This window comes from Lepisosteus oculatus, chromosome 27 (assembly GCF_040954835.1).
Source record: "Lepisosteus oculatus isolate fLepOcu1 chromosome 27, fLepOcu1.hap2, whole genome shotgun sequence".
Lineage (NCBI taxonomy): Eukaryota > Metazoa > Chordata > Actinopteri > Semionotiformes > Lepisosteidae > Lepisosteus > Lepisosteus oculatus.
In genome coordinates, this window is record NC_090722.1 from 10,629,021 (window position 1) to 10,655,887 (window position 26,867).

Here is a 26,867-nt window from a genome sequence, read left to right on the forward strand (position 1 = left end):
TAGACATACCAGTTTAAACAGACTCACAAATATGATAAACAGGCACATTCATACGAAGTCTCAGCTAGTCCAAAGAATTTTTTATTAGAATCAAGAATAAATCACAATGTGACAGTTTCTTCCTTTCCATGGGAAAGTCTAAGGGTAGTGCTATGTCAACAATGTCTGTGAGTTTCCGGAAAGGAGGTGAGAAATGAACCATTTGGATAAAACAGGAAGAAAGGGAAGAGGGAACGAGAGGCCCAGGGACCCCAAAACAACCAGCACCCCCAAAAAGACTGAGCAGACAAAACAGAGGAGTGGGGGAGGAACTGAGTGACTCAAGCAGAATGGAATAAAGGACCCCAGCTTCCAGACCAACAGACAACCTAGGAACCGTCCAGGGGCTCTGGGGGGCTTCAGTCAGGGGTTAAAGGTCACTGTGAGTCTGGGCTCATGAAGACAGTAACTGGCTCAGTTCAGTCCCTGAGACCCCAGTCCTTCAGGGGCTCTGGGGCTCTTCAGTCAGGGGTTAAAGGTCACGGTGAATCTGGGCTCATGAGGACAGGAACTGGCTCAGTTCAGCCCCTGAAACTACAAGAGCCTGTACTTCCATAGGACCAAGACTAGTGGACCTAAAAAGTAACTTTCTGGGGTCCCCCACTCCTTACCTATTGGGAAGTATAGTGAGGGCAAAACGTCTCTCTTTCCACCTTCCACCTGTTTTAAACTGTACAGTCTGGATTGTGAGTAAATGACAAAAACAGAAAACCAAGTAAATAAAAATATATACATATACATATGCATACAAGAGAGAAATGGTCAAGGACAGAGACTGGCGACCTTTGAAAAAGACAAATCTTATTTTCCATGAAATAATGATTCGCTCCCCGTTAAGGAAAAAAAAACACTTGTTAAAAAATTCTGTCAACAGCAACAAAAGACTCTGACTCCACCGAGCTGCTCTCCCAGTCCGCTCCAGGCCAGGACTGCAGACAGCCAGCGCCTTACGAGCTCTGCTGCTCCTGCTCAATAAACAATTAACCAATTAATGTCAAGCCCAGGAACTGCCCAGGAACAGACTGGAAAGGGTGGGACTGTAACAGCCTTCGAGCAAGAACCTTTAAACCCCGAGAGATCAGCAGGCGTTCACTCCAGCTCCTGAACAACCTGAATCAGCTCTGTATCATCAGTTTAACAGCTTCACCGAAGGTTCTCGTATAAAATAATAACTACATTTAGGGCCTCCTGTAAGAACTGGAGATTCTATTTTTGTGGAAAAAATCTGCCATAGAAAAATTTCAGTTTCTTACTCCAACGCTCAAAGTAAAAAGTATAAACCAAAACGCCAAACCAAAACCCATCACATCTGTATCTGTCAGTTCATTTCTGTTCCGAGTGCGTTTAAAAGATAAAACCTTCAACGAAACAGGGGAAACCTCAAAGAGTTGGCCGTTCTTCACTCTCTTTTTATCCTGTGACCTTGAAAACCATTCTTAGAAAAAAAAAGTTTTTCTTTTTTCATCTTTAAGTCTTTCAGCTTAAACCGTAACAATGAAACATCTCGGAGGGAGACCGGCTAGGTCGAGCCCCAGCCAGCCCCCGACACCATGCCTCGCTCCAGAACCGGACCGAGGTCGAGGAGAATATTTTTTTCAAACAATTAATCCTCGAGCTTGAAAACAACCGTGTCTGGTCACAGCCCGAAAACGTAGAAACGAACGTATAAAACACACAAAAAAACGGCACAGAGGAACACACCGTCACGACGGTTTCCGCCACCTGCCCAGCGGACAACACCGAGGACAACACCGACACCTGCAGGGTCCGAGCGCCGGGCACTAATACTGACCCCGGGGCACCACAGGTCCGCAGGACGAGCGCGCGCTCAGGGAGGGGGCAGAGAGACGGAGCGAGGGGGAGAGTCCAGCCGCAGCCCGCAGTGCAGCGCTATAAAACCTGGAGCGGACCGCGCCGCTCCGCAAGGGGAGTGGCATCCCGACTCCACACAGCCAGCGACATCCATCCCTCCGGACTCTCCCGGCGGTGCACAGGGGCTCGGCCGAGGGGAGCCAAGGGTCCAGATCACACCGCGGAGGCCAGGCTGCTGGACGCAGGCGGACGCGGGTATTAGCGGGGCGTCTCCGACAGGGGTGGTGGCCGGGGCTCTGGGCGAACTGGACTCTGACCGCGGCCACAGCCGGCGGCCTTCGAACTCCCTCGGACCCCAGTCACACATGTTCCTGGCGAGACGGAGGAGTTGCCCTTTAAAAACCGGAGGGTTGACCTTTGGGCGCTCTTCTCCCGGCCCGGCCCGGCCCGGCTCGGCCCTGCGTTCTGCACTGCCGCGCGGGACGTCTCCGCGGAGACGCGGCGCTAGTGCACGAAGTCCCCGTTGACGACGAACTCCACCGGGGCGCTGCGCATCAGCAGGATGGGGAAGGGGGCGTCCTGGGAGCCCTGCGGCGCGGCGGCCGGCGGGGGGGGCGGGGCGTGGGCGCCCTGGTGCTGCTGCAGCAGCTGGAAGGAGGCAAAGGCCTTGTCGCACTCGGTGCACTCGTACACCACCTCGCCCACGTGGCTCTCCTGGTGGCGCCGCAGGTAGGCGGCCTGGCTGAAGGTCTTCCAGCACATGTCGCACTGGAACACCCCGCCCGCGCCCCCGCCCGCGCCGCCCGCCTCGGCGTGCGTCCCCTCGTGCCGCGCCAGCTCGGGGTGCGGCCGCTCCCGGCTGTGGCGGCCCTGGTGCTGCAGGTAGGCCCTCATGCTGCTGAAGGTGTGCGGGCACGTGGCGCAGGCGTACTGGCGCTGGTGCACCTCCTGGTGCTTGCGCAGGTGCGCCGGCTTCAGGAAGCGCTTGCCGCACGCCGGGCACTGGAAGGGCCGCTTGGCCGAGTGGCAGCGCTGGTGCTCCCGCAGCTTCCGCGGGCAGGAGAAGCGCTTGGCGCAGACGGGGCACTCCAGGGAGGGGGGCTCCCCCCAGGGGCCGGTGGGAGGGCGGGGGCCGGGCTCGGGCTCCGGCGGCGGCCGGGGCGGGGCAGGGGGCGGGGACGGGGGGCGATCCTGGCCGGCGGGCTGCCAGCGGGCGCAGCCGTGCTGCCTGAAGGCGTCGATGCCCGGGAAGCTGCCCCCGCACTCGGTGCACTCGTACTGCGACTGCCCCACGTGGCTGCGTTGGTGCACCGTCAGGTTGCTCTTGCGCATGAAGCGCCGGCCGCAGGTGTGGCACTGGTAGGGCTTGGCCGCGGCGTGGGTGCCCAGGTGCTTGCTGAGCTGGGCGAAGGCGGCGAAGCTCCTGGGGCAGTAGGGGCACTGGTTCCCGCCCACTTCCTCCCCGCCGCCCGCCCCCGCGCCCTCCCTGGCGTGCCGCTTCATGTGGTTGGTGAAGTGGGTCAGGTAGGCGAAGGCCATGTGGCACCGGGTGCACTGGTAGGTCAGCGACTTCTGGAGCTGGTGGGACAGCTGGTGCTTCCTGAGATCGGACCCGCTGTGCTCCGCGGGCTGCCCGGGGTCCGGGGAGCCCTGGAGGCAGGCGGCGCACTGGCAGTCGGGGGCGGGCGGGGGCGGGGAGGGCGGCAGGGGGCCCGGCGCGGCGTGCGCCCGGCGGTGCAGGGCGCGGCTCAGCTTGCAGGAGAAGGTGAGGTCGCAGAGGTCGCAGGGGAAGTTGTCGCCCCGGTGGGTGGCCAGGTGGGCGGCCAGGCCGGAGGGGCCGCGGAAGCTCAGGGCGCAGCGGGGGCAGCGGTGCGGGCGGCCCTTGCCGTGGGTGCGCTTGTGCTTGCGCAGCGCGAAGAGCGAGACGAAGCCGCGGCCGCAGAGCAGGCACTGGAACTCCGTCCTGTGGCTGCGCTGGTGCTGCTGCAGGTGCGCCAGCTGGAAGAAGCAGCGGCCGCACTCGGCGCACTCGTGGGGCTTCTCGCCCAGGTGGCAGCGCTGGTGGTCCTCCAGGCTCTCCGAGGTGGTGAAGGTCTTGCCGCAGACGTGGCAGGGGAAGTACGGCGCCGAGTCCGAGTCCTCGTCGTCGTCCTCCTCCTCCTCTTCCTCCTCCTCCTCGTCCTCGGCCTTGCCCCCCTCCCCCTCGCTCTCAATCTCCACCTCCACGTCCACCTCCTCCTCCTCCTCCTCCTCTCCCTGCGGCGGCGGCGGCAGCGGCGGCGGCGGCTGCTCGCCGGGCAGGACGGGCACCAGCAGCGGCTCCAGCCTCTGGCCTTCCTCGTGCTTGAGGCGGCAGTGGCGCCGGTACGACTTCAAGGTCATGTAGATCCGGCCGCACTCCGGGCACCTGTACCGGTGCCCGCCCGTGCCGCGGTGCCGGGCCGTGCAGTGCTGGGCCAGCGCGGTGCTGCTGCCGAAGCGCAGCCCGCAGAGCCCGCAGGGGAAGGGCTTCTCCGGGTTGTGGAAGGCCTTGTGCCGCTCCAGGTCGGACGCGAAGCGGAAGGTCCTGGGACACGCGCCGCAGGCGTAGGGCAGCCGGACGCCGTGCAGCTTGCGGTGGCTCAGCAGGAGGCTCTGGCTAGCGAAGGTCTTCCCGCACTGGTCGCACGGGCGCCCCCGGCCGGCCCAGTCCTCGCGCCCGTGCTCCTCCAGGTGGGCGACGAGCAGCAGGCCGTCCGGAAAGCCCTGGCCGCACCGCGAGCACTGGAACTGGTCCGAGCCCCGCGGCGGGGGGGACGGGCGGCGCTCGGGGGTCTCCGCCGGCTCCGGTGGCTGAGGCGACTCCTTGCTGCCCGGCTTGCAGGAGAAGGCGGTCTGCAGCACCCCTGTGCCCGTGGCCCGCGACCGGCTGTTGATGACCAGCACCATGTCCTCCGAGGAGAAGCCGGCGCGGGGGTCGATTTCCGAGGGCGGCTCCGCCTTCACCGCGGCTGCCGCCAGTGGGGGGGCCCTGCACCTCTTCTGGTGCTTGTTCAGCAGGTCCCTGCGCAGGTAGGCCTTGTGGCACCGGGAGCAGGAGAAGGGCCACTCCCCGGAGTGCGTGCGGATGTGCATGCTCAGGGCGCCCTGGTTGCAGAAGCGCATGGCGCAGTGAGGGCACACGCAGGGCTTCTGCCCGAGCCCGGGGGCGGCCCTGGGGGGGCTGCCCTGCCCCAGCGGCGGAGGCCCCACGGTCTGCGGGCTTTGATCGTATCCCTCGTCCGCCGGCTCCTGCTTGATGTGCACACGCGGCGGCGCCGGCGCCGGCCCGGTTCTGCCGGGCCTCTGCGAGCCCAGGGGGTAGCTGTCCTCCCTGTGCAAGGACAGGAAGTGGTGCTGGAGCTGGGAGAAGAGCAGGAAGCGCTCGCCGCAGGTGGCGCAGGAAAACCCCTTCGTCTGCTGGGGGGACCCCGGGGGGGCCCCGGCGGGGGGCCTCGCGCGGCGGTCAGGCGACTTGGGCGGCACCGCGCAAGCCCCCTGGTGCTCCAGGAGCCGGTCCCAGGAGGCGAAGACCTCCCCGCAGCGGTCGCAGAGCGCGCCCTGGCCCGGCGAGGGCAGCACCTTGCACCTGAACAGGTGGCGCTTGAGGTAGTCCCGCCGCATAAAGTGCTGGCCGCAGCCGGCGCAGCCGAAGGGCTTCTCCCCCGTGTGCAGGCGGACGTGCGACTCCCTCTGCGACTTCGTCTTGAACCGCAGGCCGCAGTAGGAGCACCGGAAGGGCCGCAGGTCCGAGTAGTGGCGCTGGATCCTGATCAGGAGCTTGGTGGTCTCCCGGCAGGGCTTCTCCTCGGCCTCCTCCTGGACGTCCTGGGGGGGGTCCGTCTGGGTGCCGGAGGAGGAAGAGGAGAAGCTGCCCTTGCACTTGAGCTGGTGCGACTTGAGCGCCCGCAGCATGGTGAAGGTGTGGGAGCAGCGCAGGCAGCGGAAGGGCTTGTTGGCGGTGTGCAGCATGGCCACGTGCCGGGCCAGGCTGCTGCGGACACCGAACACCTTGTCGCAGTGGGCGCACCTGTGGGCCCCTTCGTCCTCCTGCCGCTCCCTCTCCGGGCCCTCGTCCCCGGGGCCGGCGGCCGGGTCGCCCAGGCTGAGCTTGACCACCCGGACCTGCGGCTGGAGCCTGCGGCCCCTGCAGCGACTGCGGTGGACCTTGAGGTGGTCGTAGCGGGAGAAGCAGCTGCCGCAGCTCTCGCAGCGGTAGGGCTTGACGTCGGTGTGGGTCAGGATGTGCCGCCGGAGGTTCCTTGACCGGGAGAAGGCCTTGCCGCAGAACTTGCACCGGTACTTGCCCTCCCCTTCTCCTGCCTGCTCCGTCGGCTCGGGGGCGCCCCGGTCCCCCTCGCCGCCCGCCGCCTCCCCCTCGGGCTCTCGCGCGGCGCCGGCGCCCGCGCCCCGCCCCCTCCGCGCCCGGAAGACGCCGTCGCAGCGGGCTTCGTGCGAGCAGCACTGGTCCATGCGGGGGAAGGTCCGGCCGCAGTGCACGCAGGGAAAGGGCCTCACGCCCGTGTGGATGAGCACGTGCCTCCGGAGCTTGCTCCCCATGGAGAAGAACTTGGGGCAGTGGGGGCACTGGGCCATTCTCGCGGCCGGCTTCCCGCTGCCCGCTGGCTCCTCCTGCGGCGCCCACTGGGCCCCCAGGCCGCCGCAGGTCCTCTGGTGGGCGTCGCGGTTGTCCGTGCTGGCGAAGCCCTGCCCGCAGGCGTGGGGCTTGGGCGCGGCGAGGACGGAGGCGCCGCCGGCCTGCAGGAAGGAGCAGGCTCGCTCGTGAGCGCCCAGCCAGACCTTCCTGAAGCACTGGCCGCACTTGTAGCAGGGGAACACCTTCTTCTCCCGGTGGTTCTGGTGGTGCTTCTCTAGGCTGCCGGGCCGGGCGAAGGACATGGGGCAGTAGCTGCACCTGAACTTCTTCTCCCCCCCCTCCCCCTCCTCCTCCTCCTCCTCCTCGGCTGCGCCGTCCTCAGAGATCGCGGGCACCGCCGCCGCGGTCGGCTCGGCGGGGAGTCCGGGGGCTCGGGGGCCTCTGCACTTGCTCTGGTGGACGTTGAGGTAATACACCCTGGCAAAGCGCCGCCCGCACTTGCTGCAGGCGTTGGCGTTGGCGTTGGCGTTGGCATTGGCGTTGGCATTGGCGTTGGCATTGGCATTGGCATTGGCATTGGCATTGGCGCTGGCGGGGGGGGTCGGGGCCGCGCCGGGCTGCAGGCCGTCACAGGACCTCTCGTGGGCCGTGAGCCGGACCTTTTTGTAGCACCTCCCGCACTTGGAGCAGGGCCAGACCACGTTGTCCTTGTGGTTCAGGTGGTGCTTGGTCAGGCTGCTGGGCCACATGAAGGACTTGGGGCAGTACCGGCACCTGAACTTCCGGTCTTCCTCCCTCCCCCGAGGCCCGGGATCAGGCGCGAAGGCCGGGCAGCGCCCCTGGTGGATGTCCCGGCTGTCCTTCTGGCTGAAGCAGCGCCCACACCCCCCGCAGGAGTAGGTGACCCCCCCGGCGGGCGGGGCGGCGCCGTCCGCCTCAGCCTGGGGCCCCTCGCACGACCGCTCGTGGGCCCCCAGCCAGAGCTTACTGTAGCACCTGCCACACTTGGAGCAGGGAAAGATCACCTTGTCCCTGTGGTTCATGTGGTGCTTGTACAAGCTGCTGCCCCAGCTGAAGGTTTTGGGGCAGAACCTGCATTTGAACGGCTCGTCCGCCCCTCTTGCCTCCGGCTCGCCCCTGCGGGGGCCCGCGGGCGGGTCCGCGGGCGGACCGGGGCACTTGGGCCCGTGGGCCTTCAGGGCTTCCTGCCGGGCGAACCGCTGGCCGCAGCCATAGCAGCGGAAGGGCTTCTCCCCGGTGTGGATGCGCACGTGCCGGGCGAGCGTGCCGGAGGAGCTGTACAGCTTGCCGCAGTAGCGGCACCGGTGCTGCCCGGGGCGCCTGCTCGCGTGGAAGTTGCGGTGGAGCTTCAGGGCCCGGAGGCTGCCGAAGACGCCGCCGCAGGTGGCGCAGGTGAACTCCGTCTGCCCCCGGTGGCCGTCCAGGTGCCGGTGGTACTGCTCCAGCCCGCCGAAGCTCCGCTCGCAGACCTCGCACTCCAGCGGGCCCCGCCGCTGGTGGGCGCGGAGGTGCCGGCGCAGGAAGGAAGGGTACCTGAACTGCTGCGGGCACTCGGGGCACTGCAGCATCCCCTTCTGCGCGTGGGCCTGCCGGTGCTTGATCAGGTCGCCGACGGCGCCGAAGACCTTCTTGCAGACCAGGCAGCGGATCTTCTTCCTGTGCGTCAGGAGGTGGCGGCGGAGGTGGGCGCTCTGCACGAAGCTGTTGCCGCACTCCTGGCAGCGGTACGGCCGCTCTCCGGTGTGCGTGCGCTGGTGCGTCTTCAGCTGGTGCAGCTTGCGGAAGCTCTTCTGGCAGTAGCAGCAGGGGAACGGCTGGGGGCCCCCGGCGTCGGGCCCCTCCTCACCCCCCTGGCCGCCCCGGGGCCCGGCCTCTGGGGGGGCGCGGGGAGGGACAGGCGCCGCCGGCCCGGCCCTCGCCCCTGTCTTGCCGGCGAGCTGGTGCTTGTGCATGTGGCGGCTCCTGCCGGACGAGAAGGCGAAGGTGGCCGGGCAGTGGGGGCACGGGTGGCGGAGGTCCGCCTTGCCCCGCTCGCGCCAGCTCTGCAGCTCCTGCCGCCTCCGCGGGTCCGGCGGGTCCGGCGCGTCCTTGCGGGCCCGCCGCTGCTCCCGGCGGGTGAGGTCCTTGAGGCAGACCTGCCGCATGTGCCGGTTCCGGTTGGAGGTGTTGGAGAAGGTGCTGGAGCACAGGGCGCACTTGAACAGCCCGCCCTTCCGGCCGAGCCCCCGCTGGGCGAACGCCTTGAGGCACTGGTGCCGCATGTGGCGCAGGCGGTTGAAGGAGTACTTGAAGAGGCGGGGGCAGAGGACGCACTTGTACGGACCCCCCTCCGCGTTCTTCAGCCGGGCCATCAGGCGGGCCCGGTGGGCGGCGCTGCCGGCGCACTTCAGCTTCATGTGCGAGTACCTGTTGCAGGAGAACTTGAAGGTCTTGGGGCAGGTGAAGCACTTGAAGGGCCTCTCGTCGGCGTGGGCCCGGCTGTGCACCAGCAGCAGCGACTGCTTCCGGAAGGCCTTCCCGCACACTCCGCAGACGTGGGGGCCCGCGGTATGGGCGGCGGCGGCGGCGGGGCCCGGCCGCTCCCCAGGCCCCCGCCGGAAGTCCACCAGCTTCACGTAGCACCTGGCCATCCAGGCGTGAGGGTGGCCGGGCGGGATCTTGGGAGGCTTTCGGATCCAGGTGAACCGGGGACCTTGTTCCTCGCCATCGGCAACCTCCGACTTCCCCGGCTTGCAGGTGCTCCACTTCCCCCCCAGCGCCGCGGACTTCATGTGCCGGTTCAGGCTGGAGCTCTGGGCGAAGTACCGCCCGCACTGCTTGCAGCGGTACGGGGTCACGCCGGTGTGCTTCCTCTCGTGCTTGTGCAGCTCGTACCGCCGCTGGAAGCGCAGGCTGCAGTGCCGGCACTTCATCCGGCCACCGCTGCCCCACGCGGGCGCCCCCGGCTGACCCCCCCCGCCGCCGCCGCCGCCGGAGAAGAGGAGGGCCCCGCTGCCCCGCCACTGCCCACAGAGGTGTGCCCGGGCGAGGCCCTCGCTGGTGAAGAACCTGCCGCAGGTCGTGCACGAGCACAGGCTTGGCGGGGGGCCGGCGTGGACGTGGTGGTGCTCGATGAGCCGGCTCAGGTCCGCCACCCTCTCATGGCACTGGCCACAGCGGTAGACCATCCTCCCGCTCTCCGGCCGGGGGGACTTCTTCAGGACGACCACCGGGAACAGCAGCCTCTGCACCCGGCGAGGCGAAGCAAAACTCGCGGCTGCTTCCGGGGTCCCTCGGGGGCCGGCAGCTACCGGCGGCGGGTCAGCTGGGACACTTCCTGCCTCTCCCGCAGGAGGCCGACAAGCCTCCCCCTCCTCCTCAGCTCCGCGGTCTTCCACTCCTCCGTGATCATCCCGGATCACGGGGGAGCTCACTGCGATCCCTTCCTGCGCTGTTGAATCTCCCGACTCCCGCCTGGATCCCTCAGGGCATTCCAAAGACCGCGCCGCGCCGGGACCTCCGTCCTGTGCTCCGCTCCCCGCCCGCTCAGGATAAGAGGCGTCGTCCCTGGCGGGAGAGTCGCTGGCCGTCGATAAACCCCCTGCAAGCGAGGCGAGGCCGACATCTCCGTCCGCTCCCTCGTCCTGGCCACCGTTCCCGGTCGTCGCCTCTTCCTCGCCGGCGAGCTTGGCTCCTCCTTCGCGCGTCGCCGAGCTTCCTGGCCGCGCGGGGCTCGTTTCCTTTCTGTGCTCCCCGGCGCCGTCGTGGGCGGAGCTATGGGATGGCGGAGTTTCCTTCCCAGTCGCCGCGGGGGGCCGGCACTGGGGCTCCAAGAACACCAGCACTGGAGGCTCTGGCTCGACGCCCAAGTGGCGAGGAGTCGGGCTCACAATTCGGTCTTCCTCTGCCATGCCCCTGCTGCCGGGTTCCTGATCCATCACGACAAGTCTGGGTGGACCAGGATCACCCTTGGATGTAGAATCGTCCAGGTCTCTCCGGGCCGTCCCGGAATCCCCCTCTTCCCGCTGCCAAGGCTGACAAGCTTCCTCGGATAAGCAGCTAGGCTCTTCTCTCTCCAAATCTCCTACCCTCTCCTGCGGAGAATCCGGGCCGCTGTCTCTCTCCGGCTCGGGGAGGTCATTGCCCGGAACCCCGGCCGAGCAGTTGCTGACATCGGAATACTGCTCTGCCATGTCGGGAGCGTGCCGGCACGCTTCACCGTCGCCCCCTGCTGGCGGTTCCGGGCCAGTGCTCTCAGCCCCGGCAGGAGCAGCCTCCACAGGGCCGCAGCTGGAGTCGTTGTCCTGCGGACAGTCGGCACTGGGTTCAGCACCTGACTTCTGCGTTTGCTTAGGGTCTACCGGTCGCCGCCGAAGCCTCGGATCGTCGTCGTCGTCGTCGTCATCGTCGTCGGCATCCTCTCCGGAGAACGACCTCTTGTCCTCGTCCTCGCCCTCGGGGGGGCTGCTGATGTTGGAATACTGGTCCAGCGGGCTCCCGGCGCTGTCCAGGGCGCGGTGCACCTTCGTCGGCACGCCCACACCCAAGGACGAGCTCCCCGGCCCGACGCCACCTCCGGTCCCGGCTCTCCCAGCAGCCAGCGGGGAGGGCAACGGATCTCCCGCACAGGCGAGAGACTCCGCCGGGCCGTCTCCACCCTCCTCCTCCGAGAGGGACACCTCCCTCCCGCGGCCCTTTTCGGGATCAGCGCCCTCCGCGGCCCCGATGTCCAGGAGGTCCGGCAAACTGTTTTGCGAAAGGCTAGAGGCGGCCTGCCAGAGTGGCGACAGCGCCCCCTCTCTCTCCCACGCACCCCACTCCTCCAGCGTCTTGTCCGTGTCCGGCTCAGAGCAGCTGCTGACATCCGAGTACTGATCCATGTTCCAGGAGGAGGCGCTGTTCGTGGTGCCCGCTGGCGCCGTGCTGTGGTGAGCCGCAGCCACTGCGGGCTGGGGATCTGTCGGAGAGGACAGTGGAGAGCCGCCGCCATGTCCCGCCGGGGAGGGTGGCCCCTGGGAAGACTGTGACACACGCCAAGGCAGGGCCAGAGCCGCCCCGGTCTCTCCCAGGGGGGCAGCCCCCTCGTTCCTGCACCCCCCCTCCGGCAGGGGCTGGGAAAGCTCCGAGGAGTTCTCCAGGTCGGAGAGGCAGCAGGCGCCGAGCTCCTGGGCGATCAGGTTCTCGATGTGTCTGGTGAGGTCCTCGTCTGACCCCCCCCCCGCCGCCGCCGCCGCCACGCCCTCCCCCCCCAGAGGCTTGGGGCGCAACCTGACGTCACCCCCAGCGTGGTGCGCCATGCTCCTTCTCGGTGGGGAGGGGCGAGGGTTGGGATGTCCTGGGTGTCAAAGCCCTGCAACGCAACAGGATTACATGGTCAGTGCCGCCGCGGTCTCATGCCCAACACGGACACGCGCAGTCAAACAGCTCCAGCACCTCGCAGACCCGTTTATGGCTCTGTGACGGTCAGCTTCATTAAGGAGCAACGCGCAGGTGGTGGTGGCCCAGTAATTAGCTCGCAGTGCTGCCTTGGTTGCAGATCCTGGGGTGTCTGGAGTTTGTATGTTCCCCCCATGTTTGCACTGGTTTCCTCTGGGTGCTCCTATTTCCAAAGACATGCTGGTGGGTTACTTGTTTTCTGGGAAAACTGGCTCTGGTGCGTGTCTGTCTGCTCTGTGATGGACTGGTGTCCTGTCCAGGAGGTGTGAGTGTGTGTGTCTATGTCTGCTCTGTGGTGGACTGGTGTCCTGTCCAGGAGGTGTGAGTGTGTGTGTCTATGTCTGCTCTGTGGTGGACTGGTGTCCTGTCCAGGATGTGTGAGTGTGTGTCTATGTCTGCTCTGTGGTGGACTGGTGTCCTGTCCAGGATGTGTGAGTGTGTGTCTATGTCTGCTCTGTGATGGACTGGTGTCCTGTCCAGGGTGTGTGAGTGTGTGTCTATGTCTGCTCTGTGATGGACTGGTGTCCTGTCCAGGGTGTGTGAGTGTGTGTGTCTATGTCTGCTCTGTGATGGACTGGTGTCCTGTCCAGGATGTGTGAGTGTGTGTGTCTATGTCTGCTCTGTGATGGACTGGTGTCCTATCCAGGATGTGTGAGTGTGTGTGTCTATGTCTGCTCTGTGATGGACTGGTGTCCTGTCCAGGGTGTGTGAGTGTGTGTGTCTATGTCTGCTCTGTGATGGACTGGTGTCCTGTCCAGGATGTGTGAGTGTGTGTGTCTATGTCTGCTCTGTGATGGACTGGTGTCCTATCCAGGATGTGTGAGTGTGTGTGTCTATGTCTGCTCTGTGATGGACTGGTGTCCTGTCCAGGAGGTGTGAGTGTGTCTGTCCTGTGATGGGTGTTGGGAACAAGCTGCCCGGCCACGTGGCATAAGCCGATAATCCAGCTGGATGAGATCCTGGCATCCATGGCCAAGTGAACCGAGGGGGATACTGACGAGGTGCGGGGGGGCACTCCAGGGCTCTCGTCGTCACGCTGCCAGGCGTGACCAGGCCCTCGGACCCCCACCCGCCCCCCAGAAGAAAGGAGCCAGCGGTCTGAAGATTCTGGGGGTCCTATCACCCCCTTGCCTTCAGTCTCGACTGCGGGGAGAATCCTGGGGTCCCCAGGTCTGCAGACAGCAGAATGACTGCGTGGGGAACAGGTCAGGCCTGTTCTTTGTCCCGTCCAGGCCCGGTCCCCGTTTGTCCCGCTGTCTCCAGAGAATCCAGACGGATACCTCCCGCTGTGTGACACCCGGCTATCCCCGGCTCTACTGTAACACTAGACTGGGGGGGGTAAGACTGTTACTCACTGTCAGAATCTCCTTCCACAGGAAACAGGAGTCGGGGCGATCTGAAGACGCCTTACCACACAATCGTCATTCACGAATTAATACCTCCTTCCCGCCATCTGTACCGCCGGGGACAGCAGACCGCGCGCCGACAGAGACAGAGGCTCGCGCTCGTGGTTAACCACAGGGCTGCGCAGTTTCCATTCGACAAGCGCGGGGTTTTTTCTCAAGTCTAGATTGGCACTCTGAAACGGGCAAACTGCTGAACTGTTCATTTCCGGCTGCATGTGCTGCACTGGGGTGCCACAGGGCCCAGGGGTTCAGCTCCGAATCTGGGGTGCTACAGTGTCTGAGACAATTGGCCCTGGTGTGTGTGTCTGCTCTGCAGCAGCCTGCATCCCGGCCAGGGCGTACCACACCCCCACCCACTGCTGGACGGCAAGGCCTGCAGCTCCTGAACTGGATAAAGTGAAGGAATAAGACAGTGAAGGATGGACGGAGGGATGGATGGATATCCTGGACTGGAGCAGGAGGAAGGCAGTTATGCTCCAGGGTCACGCTCACCTGTCACCTGTCAGAGCCACGCCCCCATTCAATACCCCCCACTGAGCCACACCCCCTCCAACGTGTACTTAACCACTGAGACACGCCCACTTCTGTCATGTGTACTTAACCACTGAGACACGCCCACTTCTGTCATGTGCACTTGACCGTGGAGCCACGCCCCCCTCCCACATGGGTCCTTAACCGCTGAGCCACGCCCCCTTCCGACATGTGTACTTAACCACTGAGCCACACCCACTTCTGTCATGTGTCATGTGAGCCACGCCCCCTTCCAACATGTTATGCACAGACCCACTGAACTTGCCCCCTTTTTACACTTCACAGTCCACGCACCCCAGTACCCCAAGCAGCTCAAGGACCAGGGCGCTGGTGACGCTCGACACAGCATTCCTGGGGGACTCTCTGGCACACCACCTCTTGAAAGCGTCCTGGTACCCACCTGGAGTGGCGCGGATGTCCGGTCCTCGAGACTCCAGACAGCTGATGGCAAGGAGAGCTGGTCCAGGGAAGAGTCTGCCAAACAGCACAAAGAAAGGGGCTTCAGTGAGCTTCTATGGGTGGAGACAACAGTGAAATCATTCACTTCAGCTCGACCCGGCAGCACTATTCTCCACAGCTCACAGTGCACTCAGCCATACACACTGAGGCAGAGTGATCCACTGGTTAAGATGCTCTAGTCTTGTTAGACCAGGAGGACAGCCGGTCCAGTGGTTCAGGTCCAGTCCTGTTACACCAGGATGACAGCTGGTCCAGTCTTATTAGACCATGCTTTGACTGACTGACTGACTGACTGACCCTCCAGGACCAGGATGACAGCTGTTTGAATCTTGAGTCCTGGAAAACCAGCAAGTGTGCCTGTAGGACTGTCCAGTCCCAGTGCAGAAGACTAGACAGACACGGTGTCCAACAGCTATAGTTTTACTGTTTTTCACGTCTTCATTTTTTTACACAAGAATTATTGAAGGGAGACTTATTTAGCCAAAACCAACTTTCAGCAACACTGCATCATGACCGATAAACACATTAATGTCCACTATATCGAGATATTTTTGAAATGTAAAAAGTTCCATTGAAAAATCCTAACTAAATAGATAACAATTAATTTCATTGTTATCATAACTACCAAAATCGACACCATTTTTGTTATCTAGTCCTAAAAAGGGCCTGCAGTGTAAAATCCAGAGCAAATCAAGGATTGGAGAATAAAATAAATGTATACGGAAGATGTCCAACACATACAAACTGATCAGCACAGTGATTTGTAATAATTTCCAGAAACCTTGCATTTCTCTGCGGGAAAGAGCCGATACCGGGAAACCGTGCTGCACACTTGGAAGCGGTTGAGCATGAGCAGAACTGCAGCTGAAGAAAAATAAAAACGAATCGTATTTTTCAAACAAGTCGGGACGCCGCGCCGACTCCGCCCTGCGGGTTCTGCGAGACCGGGAACCCGACGGGACGGGAGAACCGAGCCCGTCCGCACCAGACACGAGTGCAGGCGGGCAGAGAGAGAGAGAGAGGCAGACAGAAACTGCCCACGCCGACTGTAACGAAAAATAATAATTTTGTGATTGATTGCGCTCTGGGTGGAGGGAGCCCTCGGGTTCGGTCCGGTTCGGCTCGGAAGCGAAACGGACCCGACGGCCATTCGCACAGAAACGGGGGGGGGGGTTTCACAAATGTCTCCCTCTTCCTCTGCCAGCGCAAAATCACACTTCCGTTAGTCCTCGGCGTGCTCCGCAGCCAGACACGGCGCCTTGCCTGGCGACTGCCGCTTCTGCAGCCCACCCGTCAGGAGGGCTGAAATGCAGGAGCACATTCCTGAGAGCGCTTACTCACCGTGCCTGCCCGCCCCGAATCGGTACCACTGTGCCCGCTTGCAGACACAGGCGCTACCCCTTCTCCTCCGACATCCTCTCCCTTCCCCTCCTCGAATGGCGATTCCGACTTCCCACAGTGGAAAAGAAAAAAATAAAGCAACCTCTCGCCCTTTTTCCCCTCCCCTCTCTCTCTCTCTCTTTTTGCCTTGCTTTCTTTCTCTTCCTTTTTCCACGCTCGGCGGCGCGACTGCACGAACAATGTGGCGCGCAGCACCACCCCCCCCTCCTCCTCCTCCTCCTTCTTCGGCAGCCCCGAGCAAAGAAAATATATTCGATCAGAAAAACCACCGGCGCGCGTTGATGACGTCACCCGCCGGGGGCGCCAGCAGGGGGGAGCAGTTGGCACCGGAAAGGGGCCGGGGCTCAGCGTGCAGGAGCAGCAGCACAGGTCTGTAGCTCAGGCATGTGTGACCCCTCCCCCCACCCTACTATGTCGTACAGCGGCAGGGCACGGATGGCGCCAGAGAGAGAGAGAGAAACAAGAGAGGGAAAGATCGGCCAGTTTGCACGGTGCAGGCAGCCATTACAGACACAAGCCAGGCTTCTGCACTGCAGCCAGGGTACAGCAAAGGTTACTTTGGCTTGGATTTCCCCTCAGACACCCACTCAGAGCCTGCGAGAGCCCCATTAACACAAAGTACCTCCCTGGTGCGGAGTTGTCAGTAGGCTGGGGCGTGGGGTTGTGTAGTCCAGGCTCCTCCGGAGTTAATCTCTCCCTTCTGTGCCTGGTTTTACCACAGATCACAACCACAACAGGGACCTGCAGCTGAAAGGTAATGTTTGTCTCAAAGGACCCCCAAGCGCTTCACAGGTAAGGAGGGGGTTCGATTTCTCCCCAAATGCAGGTACTCTCCCCTCCTCCCTGCTGGGGTGACCTGCCCGGTTCTGACCACACTTGAGTCGCCCCGGGCGGCCAGGACTGGCGTAGACCGGGAGGTGTGTCACACTCTGGGCGGGACAAGAGACCCTTCCCGGGACACAGGACACGAGCCGGGGAATCCCAGCTCATCCAGGAGTGGAAGGAGTGGATGGAGGAGAGGAGGGACCTGGGGAGAGGGGGGTTCCCCAGGTGTCCTCTCCTGGCGCTGGAGAGATCCCAGCCCTGCAGGTCTTCCATCTAGATGACCAGTAGGGCTTCCGTCTCAAAGGGCAGTGAGGGACAATGTCAGGGGCATGACTCTGCATGACTGGCTGCTGCAAACCACTGGGTCTTATCAGAGGAGGTCTGAAGAACAGGCAGGAGGAGAGAGGTTCCTGTTCATCTTTTTCTCGGGCTCCTGGCAGAGAAGGCCATCAGAGGAAAGACCACAAGGAAATGGAAATTGTGTACAAGTAGGTAGGCATCGGTCTGCACACACTATGTATGTGATAGAGGAAGAGACCATACTGGGATTGAAAATCTAGTCTGTTCCTAAATAAAAGGCACTGGGAGATCCCGAGGAATGGGAATGTCCTTGGATGAGTGCAACCTCTCTCCTTGAGGCTCTCCAAGCGCCTTTGCATCTACGAGTCTGAACCGACTCCTTGCTTTCCCTCAACAACGCAGAGCCATTTATCAGCGCTCTTTATTCTGCTGATTGGCTAAATGCATCACCCAGGGGATCGCGTGACCACAGAACTCCAAATGGTCTTCAGCTGTCAAGGATTGGTGTTGCAAATTACTCCCTTAATGGGTTGATAACCTACAAGTGTTCCTTATCTTAAGGAATGGGCGAATTAGGGAAACCACTTAGACCTACTGGATTCGGGGTGGTCCAGCATCAGAACTAGAGACCTCTGTGTGACAGGGCTAAATATTACCCTAAGACAACTGAGAACCACCAGCTGTTCGGATCCATGTGTGAAGTCTCGACTGCACTTCCTGCGGCACAGCAGTCCTGTTCAAACACCAGAGGCACTGGTGGTACTCTCCTGATCCAGACAGACGACAGAGTGACATCTCCTGATACAGAAGAGAGACAGAGTGACACCTACTGGTCTACTAACACAGATTTCTGCAAAGCGAGGAATCCCAGTTTTCCTTAGAGGCTTCCCATCTTCCCAGGGCGGTGCGATGGCTCTGTGGCTCAGGATCTGCGGCTGTGGCTGGAAGGTTGCTGGTTCGTAACCCCACACCCAGCAGAGGAATCCTACTCCGTTGGGCCCCTGAGCAAGGCCCTTAACCCCAGCTGCTCCAGGGGTGCTGTACAATGGCTGACCCTGCGCTCTGACCCCAAGTTTCTCTCCCTCTCTGTGTGTCTCATGGGGAGTAAGCTGGGGTATATGAAAAGACACATTCCTACTACAAGAAATTGTATTTGGACAATAAAGTGATCTTATCTTAAATAGGTCCAGCTATGACATTCTGGAAATTGATCAAATTCAGCTTCTAGGAGGTATAACTCTGGGATTGGTTTACATTTTTGGGCTTCATGGAATTGCCCTACGCTGAGGAGGTTGTTAAAGGGGCTGGTTAGGAGGGGACCTGGTGCAAACATGTAAAATCCTGGAAAGTTACTGACCAAGTCAACCCAGTGGGCTTCTGAGCTCCAGCCTTGAAACAAGGGCGCAGGTGGAAGTGTGGGTTGTGTACCAGCAGCTGGGTTAACCCTCCTTTATTCCAGCGTAACTGTCGGGACTATCCTAGTTCCAAGCCTGCAGCTCCTCCGGGTATTCATCCAGGCCAGGCAGTCTCCGGACGGATTCAGCTGGAAAACCTCTCCTGAGAGACAGAAGCACCCAAGGAGACATCCTGGTCTTTCGAACCTGAGGAGACCACCGATTGGCCAAGAAGGAGTCATTGCCCCATGGGGGGTAATGGGGCAGCACAGCGGGCTTCAGACACGAACCCGAGTGTGCGAGGTGTCAGAACCGCTCCCAACAGGACAGAGAATGAGCCCAGAACCCTAGAGGGAGAAAGTGAGGGATACGAACCGGCAACCTTCCAGCCAGGCTGTGGCTCCCCCACGACTCTGTACTGGATACAGCAGTCGGAAAATGGATGGATGGGTGGATTGCAGGAGATCACAAGGTACTCTCCCCAAATATTGGAGAACTCCTCACACAGAGGCTCCAGCTGCATCGCTTAGACATGGATTTCACTCAACACCACTTGTCCACGCGGCTCACAAGAGTCCACACGGCCTGCGCAGTGGCTACCGGTCAGCAGTCTGACAGCAACTTTCCAGGATCTCCCACATGGGATCATGGGGGCGAAGGTGGTGGATTGTGACCTGGGGATTGTACACTCTTGAGGCTGTCTGAATTGACATATCACCTAGGTTGCTTACTCTTCTGTCTCATAACATAGCACACAGACGCAGAGGTCTGGTCTGCCACTACTTTACAAGGTATCCTGGGCCTTTCTCAACGATTTTAAGATGAGTAAGCCCTATGGAATCCATGATATGGAACTCACTAATTCTCTAATAATTTCATAGAGCTGTAATAATATTCCTTAATGAGCTGGACCACGTATTGCTGCAGGTTTCACAGGTGGATTGTGCTGACCAGATCACAGGTGGCGTGTTCCTTCCAAACCCTCCGCCGAGAGCAGAACCCGACAGGCTCACCTGCCTGCGACTCCAGAGGATGACACGGCACCATGTGGGACGAGCTGGGAAGGGGCCGCAGCCCGGGCAAGAGGAATCGGCAATGCGGGCAGAGACACGTGGGGTACAGGCGGAGGAAAAGAAATGAGAAAGACGGTCGGAGAGACTTGTCCATGGCGGCAGGAAAAAGAGGAATCGGGACCACAGGGATAGAAACGGAGGAGACAAGCGGAGAAGGAGAAATATGGGACAAGGATGGACAAGTGGGAGATAGGGACAGGGAAAGGAATGGGAGAAGAGTGTAGGACAAGGGCAACTCCATCTTGTTTCTGAAGTGACGCAGACCCAGTTGTTGTTCATCCAAACCCCTTCAAGCAAACGAATTAACAGGAGTTCCTGGAAGCTGTAGAGGAATCAAAATCTGAAAGGGACCTAGAAGTCTTGGTGTGGAAGACATCTTCATGAACCTCACAGCAGTGCACCTGGATTCTTCGGCCAGTGATAAGAGGGCACAGGTCCGCTGACACCACAGCAGCAACCAATGGAGGTGTGAGTGTGTAGAGTGTCCAGCAGAACACCCGCTGGGCCACGTTATTCCTCAGAAATGAAATTACACCTTTCACTTGGTCTGAAGGAAGTATACAAATAGAAGAGGCACAGCTCAGCTGAAGCACTGTGTGGTTAGAGCACCAGCAGATCAAACGATGTGCCTGCTGTTTCTTTCTTACTGTCGCTAGGCAGAAAAAGCATGCTAGCAAGAACGAATAGGATCTATCTCGTACGCTTAAAAGGTAAGTGCAAAAATTTTTCCTCGCCGGGATGGGGTAGTCGGCAGCCCCTAGTTTTTAAGGAAAGGACTTGAAATGACCCGAGACCTTACCTCTCATAACAGGACCAGCCCCCTCCCCACAGCACAGCGCTCCCGGACTGGGGTTCTGGTTTGGTCCAGTCCAGAGAGAAGGGCAAACAGGCTCCGTTTGATCTGCAAACTCTCCTAACAGAATGCCACCTACTGGTCCACCAATAGCACTTCACACACAATCCAGTGGCCTGATTCCCTCGGTCTCTCTCGCCCAGTATTGACCAGCCCCAGACTTGCTGGGCGTCTGAGACCAGACCAGACCATACTTGGTGACAAGGCAGGATAACCTTGCCATTCGGCCCCACTTCCCAGGAATGGCTGGGTTTTCCTGGTATTTAGGTTTCAGTTTACTCTGAGGGACTCAGACTTCCTGCCAGATCATGGCATTCCTTTTATAAAGAATCATTTAATCATCAGTTTCACAAGATCTGGACCAAGTGTGCAGTCAGTAAAATCAGGTAACGTTGACTGATCATTTGGAGATCATATGGATCACAAATTGGGAGTTCCCCTCAGCCCTGGAGAACCAGAGTTCCCTTCATTGCACCAATTACTTGATTGCTTAATTGACCTTATTAGAGTTCCTAGTCATGGGGATCATGGGAGGAGGTGATTAATGGCGACCTATAAACTCTATCTGGATTTGGGGCTCTCCTGCCGACTTGAGATTCAGACCTCCCTTAGGGTCAATGATCGGATAAAGATTAAAGGGTGAAGTTTAGCCCTCGGAATAAGGCTAGGACCAAGGCTGCTGTTGGAGTTAGGGCTGGGATTCCTGTTAGGAGTGAGTCAGAGTAACTTCATTGAAGTTGTTGGGGTTAGCTTCAGGATTAGATTTGGGATTCGGAGAAGTGTCTGGGACTACTGTTGAGGTTGACTACCAACTGAGGTCAGGCCTTCAGGATGAAGCTGGTATTGAAGTCCAGATTTGGGGTAAGGTCCAGAGAGACTGTTGGTCTTGCTGGGGGAGCAAGGGTTAGATGTAAAGAATTACAATCGAGGTCAGGGTTAGAGCTAGAGTGGAGGTAAGGGCTAAAGTTAAGCTTGATCTATGGGTCTTTCAGACAACACCCATAATTCCCATATCACAAGAGGAAGTAGTAGGGGGATGCTTTTTGGTGTTACACCCTAATGGCAAATGGCACAAGTGGAGTAGTCTGAGCTACAGTACTCATATGAATAAGAACCTGCAGTGTGTATAGGAAAGAAACATCTATGACTAACAAAATTAAATATCTCACAAGTGCGTTTATTATGAAATAAAAAATTACACATATAAAGTTAGATTTATCCTGTAACAGTACGTCTTTGTAACCATTTCCCTATTTCCCTACAGTAGTTTGTACAAGAAACCAGTCTCTGTTAAAGAGGCAAATTGAATGATGTCCATTATCACCACAGATGTACCGCATCACACTGCAAACAGGATTTCACTTTCTTTGTGGCCTGTTGAGCTAATCCCTTGTCCTTGTCTGCATATTCACAGCTCTCCAAATATTGACAACTCTATACTAAAGTGCCCCCTACTTCTAATCCAAAATACACTTGCATTTACATATCATTTGTGAGGCAGGGATTGACAGACCTGGAGGACAGTTGGTTCAGTGGTTCAGGTCCAGTCCTGTTACACCAGGAGGACAGCTGGTCCAGTGGTTCAGGTCCAGTCCCGTTAGACCAGGAGCGTTAACGCTAACTCACAGTATACAGCATGTCTCCAGAAGCACGTTTCTGGGCCTCAGATACACATTTTATGGGAACCTGGCTATGATCCTCCAGGCTGTGGTGACTCTTCACAGGAAGCAGATAGGTGGGGCTTTGTTGTTGGACAGAAATCAGTGTGTGAAATCAAGGGATCACAAGCACTAAACCGTTCATACCAACACCTCCTTCGAACAAAAAACTAGAGTGAAAAAATCCTCTTGGGCTGCCAAAACTGGTCCAACGTCCTACTTATGTACAAACATACAAAATCCCCACTATCACCTGGCTCCCAGGAAAAGGCTCCAAAGCCCTCTGCTCCGACCAGAGAACACCCGATAGTAACACAGGACCCCTGGCTCTCCCACGCTTGGCAGGAGATCGGGAAAACGGAATTCTCTTTGGTTTAAGGATGACGGATTCTCTCCTGTTCTCGGAGGAACAGGGTCTCTCCCTTTCCCAGGGGCTGTCTGGGAGGAGTGACAGGAATGAAGGCAGGAACGCGCCTGGAACAGAACCCTCCAGCGGGAGAGATCCGTACCCAGCCTCCGCTCAGCTGGGAGCCGGGAGACAGCTCGGGGCCCGTTCCCTGGACGATCCCAGACAAGATGGGATCGATCGGCTCTAAGGGATCCGTTTCGGGGCCGCGCGGTCTGTGGCCCGGTGGATTTTGCGAGACACGGAAGGCGGAGAAAGCGGGAAACGTGGGCTCCCGGCTCGGAGGCAAGAGGAAGAAGATCAGGAGGGCGGCCGCGGTCCGAGACGGGCGCTCCGGCAGGGAGCTGCGGATCCCGGAGGAGAGGGACCGCCGGGTACCCGCCTCCGAGACGGACCCGCTCCCACAGTCAGCCTCTTCTCGTCCGCCGCCGGAGAGCTCGGTCGGGCCCCGTCTTCCCCTCCCTCCCGGTACCGGCGACCCGCCTCAGGGCGCGACCTCCGACCCGTGCACGCTCTGGTGCTGCAGGAAGGTGCCGAGGCAGGCGAATGTCTGGTGGCACTCGGTGCACTCGTACAGCACCTGGGGCGCCTCACCCCCCTCGACCTTCTCCTCCTCCTCCTCCTCCCCTGCCCGCGGCGCCCGGTCTGGGCTGCCCCCCTGCGGCCGGCGCCGGTGCGAGTCCAGGTGGCGGGTGAGGGCGGTGGGCTGGCGGAAGACGCGGGGGCACTGGCCACACCTGTAGACCCCGCCCTGCTGGAAGTGGTACCTCTGGTGCCGCTGGTAGACGCTCAGCAGGCCGAAGACCCTGTGGCAGACGGCGCAGCGGTAGCTGGGGCGAGGTTTGGGGGCGGGGGGGGCAGCGGGGGTCCCGCCGGGGCACTGGTGGTCCCGCAAGGCGGCGGCTCCCGGGAAAGCCTTCCCACAGTCCGGGCAGGAGGGCCTGCCCTCCCTCGCTCCCTCCGCCCCCGCCGGGGCCGGCCCCTGCCTCCCGGCCTGGCTGTGGGTGTGGACGTGGCGCTCCAGGTCGCACAGCTGCACGAAGGCCTTGCCGCAGGCGCCGCAGACGTGCGGCAGGTCGCCCGTGTGGAGCCGCACGTGCCGCGACAGGCTGCTGGAGTGCAGGAAGCTGCGGCTGCAGAACCGGCAGGGGAACCGCCGGACCGGGGGTCCGCCGGGACCCTTCGCGCTGGGGCGGGGGGGGCGCCCAGGCTTCTCCTGCGCCGGGGCGAGGCGCGCGGCGCAGCGGTGCCCCCGCAGGGCGGCCAGCTGCGCGAAACTCTTCCCACACGGGCCGCAGTGGTGCGGCCTGAGCCCTGAGCCGCCACCGGCGGGAGGCGGGGGCCGCGTGGGGCGTGAGCTGCTCTGGGGTGGCCCGTCGGGCTCTGGCGGCCTCCCCGCGGGGGGAGCCTGGGGCCGGGACGCGGGTGCGGGCCTGGGCGCTCCGGGGTCGGAGCAGGCGGGCTCCCGCCGGTGGCCGCCCCGGTGGCCCTGCAGCTCGGAGAGCCAGAAGAAGCGCAGGCCGCACTCCTCACAGGCGTAGAAGCGCCGGGCGCGCCCCTGCTCCCCGGCGCCCTGCTCCGTGCCGCCGCCCGGCCGATGCTGCGCCTCCCGGTGCGCCGCCAGGGCCGCGGCGCTCGGGACGCGCCGGCCGCAGAGCCCGCAGCCGAAGGTCTTCTCGTGGGCGTGCACGCGCAGGTGCCGGCGCAGCTCCTCGCGCGCCACAAAGCTCTGGCAGCAGAGGGCGCACTTGTAGCCCCGCTCCGAGGTGCGGTACCGCTGGTGGCGCAGCAGGCCCGGCTGCGTGTTGAACGAGCGGCCGCAGATCTCGCAGCGGAACTGGGGAGGCGGCTGGGGCGGTGCCGCCTGGGGGTGGCTTGAGTTTGGACCTCCGGCTCCGTTCTCTGCCGGTCTTGGGGCATCCGGCTGCGCCGCAGGGGCGTCCTGCGTCTGTGTGGACCGGGAGGTCCGGCCCGTGCCGGGCGACTGCCCCCAGGCTTGGGCGTCCGACTTCGAGGAGGCGCCGAACGCGTAGCCGCCGAACTCCACCGGAGACTCGACCACCCTCAGCGTCCCGTTCTCCTGCAGGGCGAACTGCACGGGGGCGCCGTACCCCGTGGCCGAGCTGTACTCGGGGTTCCCCGGCGCGGGGTACCCGTAGGCGCCGTACTGCAGGGCGCTCGCGGGCTCCTGGGGTCCGTGCATGGCCATGTGGCTCTGCAGGTCGGGGTAGTGGGCGAAGCCTTCGCCACATTCGGTGCAGATGAAGGCGCCCCCCGCAGGCTCAGAGCAGCTGGCGTAGTCCAGCAGCGCCTGTGAGGGGTAGACGCCGGGGTAGCCGTTGATGTTGAGGGGGTAGTCCATGACGTCGGGCCGCGGCTGTCAGCGCAGTCTCATCGGAGGCTGCCCCCCCTTGCGGGCTTCAGAGGACGACAGAGATCCCAGGACCGTGGCACTTTCTGAAACCACGGACCCCACTGCCAGGGATCAGGACTGAACCCGCCAGGCAAGCAGCTCAGGGAAGGACGCAAGACTCGTACCCTGATCCGAACGCCCGGCCTCCGTCCCGTCTGCTCCCGAGTCCGCCCCCCGGGGCTCCCCTCCCCTCCCTTGTCCCCCCACTTCCCTGCAGCCCCGCCTGTGAGACGAACGCGATGCCTCTGGGTCCGTGCCCGGGCAGCGGCCAGTATTGACAGCGGACGCCTCTGCTCTGGAAAGCCACCAGCCTGGATGCCCAGCTATCCGAGGAAAGCTCCGAAGAGCAGGAACAACATCGGAAACGGACCAAATCGCGTTTCTCTTCTCTGGGCGCGCTTAGCTTACTGATCCCGGACTGACGTCCCAGCTGCTGGGCATGACAACATTCCAGGGAAGCACTTTGTTCCCGCGGGAAAGGGCTCAGAAAGAGAACTGAAGACAGGTTTTCCAATTTTTCCTTGAGCAGAGTTCCAGAAGGCTCCCAGTTTAGTTCCAGTGTGCTTCCTAGTTCCCGTGGTTACGGACGGCTAGGCGAGAATCCTCCGCTTTCCCGTCACTGATCCGGTCAGTCCCTTTCACCCCGGACATGCGGGTCAGCCCCTGGGGTAGAAGGAATATGGGGGGAAAAGAAAGCTTAAAATCATGCAGCCCTTTACTGATCAAATTCATGAAAAGAAAATCACGAAAAACTAAACAAATCTGAAAAGAAATTTGCACCGATTATATCACATCAGAACTCTAATAAGAATACTTGTAAATACATGAATACTGTACATGGATAGCCCCTATTGTAACAGGACTGTAGCTCCTAGTGTAACAGACTGGTCTACTGGACTGGGACTGTAGCTCCTAGTGTAACTGGACTGTTCTACTGGACTGGGACTGTAGCTCCTAGTGTAACAGACTGGTCTACTGGACTGGGACTGTAGCTCCTAGTGTAACAGACGAGTCTACTGGACTGGGACTGTATCTCCTAGTGTAACAGACTGGTCTACTGGACTGGGACTGTAGCTCCTAGTGTAACAGACTGGTCTACTGGACTGGGACTCTAGCTCCTAGTGTAACAGACTGGTCTACTGGACTGGGACTGTAGCTCCTAGTGTAACAGACTGGTCTACTGTACTGGGACTGTAGCTCTCAGTGTAACAGACTGGTCTACTGGACTGTTACAGTGTTATGTATTTAGCACCGGTGATTTGTTAGCTCTGCGCTGTGTCATACATGTATTTCGCTTTATATTTAACTAAGTTTTTAATACATATAAGAGGAGCCGCTACCGTGGGCGCAATAGAAAAGCCCGCTAAGAAACACGCTGCAGTCTCACAACCAAGGCAGTACAATTTAAGATACACACGCAACACACGACGCCTCTAATAACATACAGAAAAAATGCATACAGAATCATGCAAAAACAGCAGACGGCCGTACAGTACCGCAGCACCGAGGGCCTTCTTTGTACCGAGCCGCTGAGAGACCTTCCCTTCCACTCTCGCTTCCAGATCCGTCCCGGGGCACAAAGCAACACTCCCTCCAATTCTTCCAGCTATTTTAGTTCATTTCCCTTCGCCCTGAATCGGTTATTGTTGCGGAAAACCATTTGAGGGACCGTGTAGAAAAGCGAAGCAGAAAACAAACAAGGAAAGCCAAGCAGGAAAGTGGAGAAAACGTCTGAAAAAAAAATAAAAGGAAAAATATGCAAATATGCGGGGGGTGGCGGCGCGTACTGATGACGTACCAGCGAGCGAGGCGGCTGTATTCTTAAAAAAGACGAGTTCGGAATGAAAACACATATACAGAGAGGCCATGAGTGTTACATCACGGGACACGCTGTGGGTCCGCAGTGTTTTCCAGGGAAACGGGGAAAATGGAAAACTCCGATTAAACAGGCGCCGGCGGTGTGGAAAAGGGTCCGAATTTCTCCGAGACCCCCAAGTCACCTGCGACTGTTGCTATGGCGACCGGCGGGCGCGGTCTAGTGCCGGTTTCGACCCTGCCTGAAACTAATTCTGTTTTTGTTATTTCAAACATATATTTGACACCAAATAATACCAAAAAGGGACAAAGGGTATCCAAAAAAGACTCAAAAACATGCTCATTGTGGCTTTTTCAGGAGGTCCGGTGGAGGAGTACAGTGCAGGTGAACCCAACCCCCCTCACACCTGTATGCCCAGTAACGGTCTTTG

At 60.6% G+C, this 26,867-nt stretch overlaps 2 protein-coding genes across 5 annotated transcripts; both read right to left on the reverse strand.

Moving 5' to 3' along the window:
- Positions 1 to 65: 65 nt before the first annotated feature.
- Positions 66 to 15,665, reverse strand: znf1035 (zinc finger protein 1035). The gene is made up of 3 exons (XM_069185270.1): positions 15,640 to 15,665; positions 14,240 to 14,313; positions 66 to 11,816 (listed from the first exon to the last, which is right to left on the reverse strand). The coding sequence occupies exon 3, from the start codon at positions 11,761 to 11,763 to the stop codon at positions 2,356 to 2,358; it is 9,408 nt and encodes a 3,135-aa protein (XP_069041371.1). The 5' UTR covers positions 11,764 to 11,816; positions 14,240 to 14,313; positions 15,640 to 15,665; the 3' UTR covers positions 66 to 2,355.
- Positions 15,666 to 21,300: 5,635 nt separating this feature from the next.
- On the reverse strand, positions 21,301 to 26,524 carry LOC102695367 (zinc finger protein 497). 4 transcript variants are annotated; one of them, XM_069185321.1, is made up of 2 exons: positions 26,144 to 26,524; positions 21,301 to 25,284 (listed from the first exon to the last, which is right to left on the reverse strand). In XM_069185321.1, the coding sequence occupies exon 2, from the start codon at positions 24,568 to 24,570 to the stop codon at positions 22,693 to 22,695; it is 1,878 nt and encodes a 625-aa protein (XP_069041422.1). In that variant the 5' UTR covers positions 24,571 to 25,284; positions 26,144 to 26,524; the 3' UTR covers positions 21,301 to 22,692. The 4 variants fall into 4 exon arrangements, with proteins under 4 accessions (XP_069041422.1, XP_069041421.1, XP_069041420.1 ...); XM_069185320.1 differs by having other exon boundaries at positions 26,113 to 26,524; XM_069185319.1 differs by having other exon boundaries at positions 26,082 to 26,524.
- Positions 26,525 to 26,867: the final 343 nt, after the last annotated feature.